We start from the raw sequence: 6426 nt of genomic DNA on the forward strand, positions 1-6426 counted from the left end.
TTTATCTTTCTTTTGCAGTTTATAAAGACTATCTTATCCCAAGGACATCTGACTCCTCTACCCCTTTATGTTTGCCCGGTGTACTGGGCATATGACTACACTTTGAGAGTATATCCAGTGCCCGATGTGCTTGTCATTGCAGATAAATATGATCCTTTCACTATCACCAATACTGAATGCCTCTGCATAAACCCTGTGAGAATATACTTAATATTATATAGACCTTGGCAAAAACTAGAATGTATTTCTTGAAATGTAGAAAATATATTTACTCAGTTTACTGTTGGAGTAAAAATATGCTATTAAACAATATTTGGTATACAGGAGTGGTATTCACTTACTGAACAACATGCCTCTGGAAACTATGAACTTTGAGAAATGATGATAGTTATAAAAAAGGCTTCAGGTCTTTTTGTTGCTCAACTCAATTGGAATCAACAACATACACAGAAAAAAAATCTTATACATAAACTTTCAATATACTCTAAGACTATAAAGTAACATGATTTTTTTTTAAAGCTAAAGCTATAATTTACATATCCAAAAGAGTATTTTCCTTTAGAGAGTAACTTCTCTTCAGATTCCTCTGTAGAAATTACTTTCATAACTTGTGTTTAATTCTCTTTAAATTTATTTGTGGTACTTGTCCTTTGAAAATGATTTTTTACTTTGGAAAATTCCCTGAGTTTGAGCCTAATGAATGAGATAACTTTTACTAGGACACATTTTATTACTGCATTTTCATGAAAACCTTGACATTTCTTCAGAAGCATTGATGTTTTGAATTTGGGAACTATATGCTACATAAACACTGCTGGCAAACAAAATACCATTGCTAAGGATTTGCATGCTTCCTTGATGACTGTAAATTTTGGACTTTAATACTTGTTTCATTTGAGTAATTTTGAGAAGCATCATCATTTATTATTGGTTACTGCCTTCCTCAAAGGTGAGCCCTGATGATGTAATGGTTAAAGCACTGAGTCGCTAAACATAAGGTTATCAGTTTGAATCTACCAGCCACTGCAGAGCAGAAAGATAGGGCTTGTATTGGCATAAAGATTTACAGCGTGAGGCACCATGGGGCAATTCTACCCTGTCTTATAAGGTCCCTGTGAGTGCACATCAATTCTGAAGCAGGAAGTCTGGCTTTTACAATTGAAGAATCATTGTTGCACAACTGTCATACAACTGCTCAGTACTTTAGACCACTCAGATTTTGAGTTGGGGGAGGAACTGGAAACTTTCTGAACATTATGTTTAGTGTTTCATATACACATTTAGGACCATATAATGTTGTTTGGTTTTGTACCCAAAAAAACCCAAGCACTTTCAGTCAAATCTTTTGACACAAATGTTTAACCAGTCAAGAGACTTCAGAGTTAAGAGGAGAAATAACAATATTTACAATAACCTTCTGTAAAGATCTTGGAAAAAAATCTGTCTTGTTACTTTTTTAATTGTACTTTGTAACCTTATTTTAAGTTAAGACTTTTATTAACTTGTAGTCTTCTAGTAACCAAGGGATTTGATATGAAAATGGAAGTTACTTTATGGATGTTCAATATTCACTTACAACTATTTTTATCTTCCAAAGGGCTCTTTTCCAAGAAGTGGATTTTCATTCAAAGTTTATTATCCATCCAATAAGACAGTAGAAGATAGGTAAGTGTACCTACAGAAACAGTAAGAGGGGGCTTTCTTTTAGTGTTAAATTACGAAGAATTGGATGTTTAGCAGGTGTTACTGAGCTTTAAAAATGCCTTTGTTGATCCACTGAACATGTTGTAGACTGAACTTACTGTAGTCATACTGCGTGCCATAAAATTGCAAGTACTCTATGTCATTCTGTGATCAAAAAGATCCAAAGCCATTTTCTACCATTTCTCCCAGAACTTTTCTGGGAGAAATCTCAAATCTGTCGTGGAGGGGGGCTGGTTCTCTTACAGAGTGACTCTTGGTGATGTTCTTCTGGATAAAGTTCAGTGCTGCCCTGTGACTGCTCCTCCAAAACTGAATCATCTGCCATTCTGGTGTAACTGTGGTGATAATGAGGAGAGGTCTTGGGAAAGAACATTCCCCTGGGTGGGGAGTGATATTCAAAGAGTGGTCTTTATATCATGTGTGTCAGAATCGTCTGGAGTCTTTGTTAATAAACATATTAAATTCCAGGAGTGTGCATTTTAAGGATTTAAAGCTCCCCTTCCCAATCCTGAAACCAGGATTAACAGTGATGTGTATTCTTGCTGTGCAGTACTCATGGAGATTTGAGGTTCCTTCATGCTGTGTTTGTTAGATGCCACTGAGTCAGCTCCAATTCATAGCCAACTTTGTATACAAAAGAATAAAACCCTTCCCATTCCTGCATCGTCTACACAATGTGTCCTCTGTTGCCATCACTGTGCATGGCATGTCGTTGAGTCTTTATCTGACCCCTGGCTTTTCTAAGCAGGGTATTTTTCTCTAGAGCTTACCCCTTCCTGATAATATGCCCAAAGTATATGAGATAAACTCTCACCAGTCTTGCTTCCAAGGAACACTGTTTTCACTTCTTCCAAGGCATTTGTTGGTTCATATGTCAGTTTGCCACTTACTGTGAGGGCTTGGGTGATGGTGTTATGCTGGCAGCTATGGTATTGGTATTTCAAATACCAGCAGAGTCACCCATGGTGGACAAGTTTCAACAGAGCTTGCAGACTAGCCATCTACTTGTGAAATAATGGGCTTGGCTTGAAACCTTCCCCCCGCTCCCCAATTCATTCATTTTTGCACTTTTCTCCCCTCCCAATTCTCCTCCCTACTACACTACTCTCTTGGAAAAGTAAAATTCTTTCATTGTTTTACAAACCCTCCACCAGGCCCACTCCACCATGCAGCCTTCGCTCTAGACTCTTGTCATGACAAAAATACCTAATCACAGATCCCTTTTAAAGAGTTTTCTCCCTCATCTGTTTCAAAGAAGTATACATTATTGAACCCATCTTTCTCAGTCTCTCCCCAACCCCAAGGTCAGTCCTGTTTTACAACAGTGGCACCATGCAGTATTTGTCCTTTTGTGACTGAGATACTTCACTCAGCATAATGTCCTCCAGGGTCACCCATTTTGAATAATATTGCATGAGTTCCTTGTTTTTCAATGCAGCATAGTATTCCATTGTGTGAATATACTACAGCTTCTCTATCCATTCGTTTGCTGATGGGCACTTAGGTTGTTTCCAACTCCTTGCTATTGTGAACAAAGCTGCAATAAACATGGGTGTGCATGGCTTGAAACCTTTGAATTCATGCTGTAAGAAACTGTAATTTTTCCTGAATTCATTCATTGGGCATATATTTTAATTCTTACAGCACAGGAGGCACTGCTTAAGTTTGTGTAAGACAGACTGTCACTTCTCATAAATATCACAGATATTCTGCACTCTAATTCCATAAACCTAATGTGTTTGACATTGCTTACCCTGCACTGAATGCTATAACCAAATTATTTTAAATACTTTTTAAGTGTTCCCTTCTTGGCTCTCCATTCGTTTACAACTGGAAAGCATTTGATTTGGGGGCACTGGGATTAAGTAATTTTCAAGGGCGGTATGTATGCCTGGAGCAAATTCATTTGTCTGCTTTTACATTAACTTTTAGCAAGCGGAGATATGGGTTATTCCAACATTTTTTAAAAAGGTGTGCTAAAGTCTTTTATTTGACTGCTTGGAAACACAGCCAAATTAGTAGCCCACCTCTATAGTACAGATGATTTACTAGTTTTAATGAGCAGTGCTCTTCTTAGCCACAGCTTCATCTTCCTTACTTCTATTTTCCACTTTCCTGAATTTCTTAGTTTACATTGTCTCTCTGGAGACTAAGGTGCACCTGATACAGGCCAGGGTCTTTGCAATCACTTGTTATGCATCAGAGAGTTGGACAATGACTAGGGAGGACAGAAGGAGAACTGATGTCTTTGAGCTGTGGTACTGGAGAAGAGTATTGAATGTACCATGGACTGCCAAGAAAACAAACAGATTCATCCTAGAGAGGATTAAACCAAGGAACTCCTTGGAGGCAAGGATTCTGGGGCTTCGTCTGACATACTTTGGGCATGTTGCCAGGAGGGACGGGTCTTTGGAGAGGGACATCATGTTTGGGAAGGTGGAGGGGGCGCAGGAGGGGAAGACCCTCTATGAGATGGATTGATTCGGTGACTGGGGTAATCGGGATGGGTGTGTCGGAGGCAGTGCGATTGGCACAGGATAGAGCAGGGTTTAGGGCTGTTGTGCATACGGTCGCTATGAGTCGCAAACGACTCGATGGCACATAACAACAACACAACATTATCTCTACAAGAAATTTGAGTCTTTAATCTTCTTCAGTTTCTGCAATGAAGGCTACATCATCTGCATTACTCAGATTGTAAATGGTTTCTTCCAAACCTGATGCTACATATTTCTTTGTATAGTCCAGCTTCTCAAATTATGAGCTTAGCCTACAGGTTGAATTGGTATGGGAAAGGAATACAACCTTTATGCATATCTTTCCTGATATTAAACCATACACTGTTCTCTTATTCTATTACATCTGCTTCTTGGTCTGTTTATAAATTTTGCATCAACACAATTATGTGTTTTGGGATTCTCATTCTTTTCAGGGTATCCAAAATTTGTTATGATCATAACCAAAGTACGTGAGATCAAGTTTAATTGATGGTTGGTGTTGTATGCCATCACATCAGAACTGACTCACAGCTGATCTCCAGCAGGTTTTCAGAGGGAGTAAATCGCAGGGGAGGTTGCCCATCTTTTTCCCGCAAAGCAGCTGGTAGATTTAAACGGCATACTTCTGCGCTGGGAGCCCAGTTAATTACCACTAAGCCACCAGAGCTCATGGATTTGTTCTTATATTAGTTAAAATTAAACATCTTCACCTGCCACATCTAGAGTCACCCGAGTGAAGCTCCTGGCGTGTGATATTGGTGTTGCAAGTGTGAGCCCATAGAGGGCTTAGAAAGGTCTTTTTGCCTACTGTCTCTATCATCAGAAGGGCTTAGTGACTTCCACTGAGTTCTCTTTGGACCCAGGGCAATCACATGCCCACTGCTTAAACTCAGTTATATTGGAGGTATGGCTTTATGGGGGCCTTTGCTGGTATGTCTGGCTTGCCATCACTGGGCACTCACAGCGCCTACGTTTCTGCATTAGAAACACTCACCTTTGGGCCTTTGTAGGGTGACCTGAGGTGGTGTCTTCCTGAAAGCTTTGTATATCCAAAGTTAGGAGCTTGCTTTTTGACAGTGTCTCTCTAACACCTTTATGTCTCTGTTGTTAAGACAGTGGCTGAGATCAAAGGGTTGCTGTAGATTGGTTTTAAGTCTTAATACCACCTTTTATAGTTTCCTGCAAATGCTTAAGAGCAAAGTTAGCAATAAAAATGGACATTAATGACAGTAGCTTCAGGTCTTCTTCAGTTTCTGCAATCAGTGGTTGTTATGTGCTGTCAACTCTGATTCATACCAACCTTAAGTACAACAGCTCTGAATCTTGCTCTCTCTTGAGCCAATTTCATCGTCCCTGACAAACCTATCCCCATAACTCCAGTCACTGAGTCAATCCACCTCATCCAGGGTCTTCCTCTCTTGTGTTCTTCTCCAAGGACTGGTCCCTCCTTGCAACATGCCTAAAGTATGTCAGACAAAGCTTCAAAATCCTTGCTTCCATGGGTTCATCTGCTTCATGATGGACCTGTTCTCTTAGCAGCCCATAGTATATTTAATACTCTTCTCTAGAACCACAACTCAAAGGCCTCAATTCTGTCATCCTTATTGATTGTTCAGCACTCTGACACATAGCTAGTAACTGCAAATACCATGGCTAAAATCAGGCACACCTTAGGCTCTAGACTGACATGACTGCTCTTCAGTACTCTGGAGAGGTCCCTGACAGCAGATTTTCCCAATGTAATTAATCTTTTGATTTCCTGACTGCTGGTACCAAGAGTGTTGCTTGTAGAGCCAAATAAGCTGAAGCTGTTAATATCCATCAGTCTCTTCAATGTCTATCATGATGCTGCCAGTTGGCCCAGTGGTGATAACTTTTGTTTTCTTGATGTTGTGCATCAATCCATATTGCAGCCTGCAGTCCTTGGCAGTAGTCAAATTAAAAAACCCTTTGTAATGGACAAATCTGCTTTCAGTGATCTCTTTAAGTGCTCAAGTGTGGTTTTCCCCATCTCTTTCTGTTTGGTGGACTAGCCCTCTCCATAGTAAGATTTATCTTTTCTAATAAAATGGCCTTCTTTCATATTTTTTTTTCTTTAAAAAGTGCAAAGAACAAGAGTCCACAATTAAGGTTACATAGTGAAATGTACTTGGGGCGGTGGGAGGGGTGCAGGGGGGGACTGTGTACCAGGGAGGGAGTGTTTCTTTTACTTTTAAGAGAGGAG

The 6426-nt window shown here is 39.7% G+C and overlaps 1 protein-coding gene across 3 annotated transcripts in view; it reads left to right on the forward strand.

The window, feature by feature from the left end:
• The window catches only part of LOC102843624 (DNA polymerase epsilon subunit 2-like), a 53537-nt gene that overhangs the window by 45932 nt on the left and 1179 nt on the right, over window positions 1-6426 (forward strand). For all 3 annotated transcript variants that reach the window (XM_006899212.1, XM_006899210.1, XM_006899211.1), the window contains 2 exons: window positions 19-195; window positions 1598-1665. In XM_006899212.1, the coding sequence (XP_006899274.1) occupies window positions 19-195; window positions 1598-1665 (245 nt within the window). The remainder of the gene's footprint in view (window positions 1-18; window positions 196-1597; window positions 1666-6426) is intronic.

Source organism: Elephantulus edwardii, unplaced genomic scaffold (genome assembly GCF_000299155.1).
Source record: "Elephantulus edwardii isolate Elephantulus edwardi_28Jun2011 unplaced genomic scaffold, EleEdw1.0 scaffold00247, whole genome shotgun sequence".
NCBI classification, from domain to species: Eukaryota; Metazoa; Chordata; class Mammalia; order Macroscelidea; family Macroscelididae; genus Elephantulus; species Elephantulus edwardii.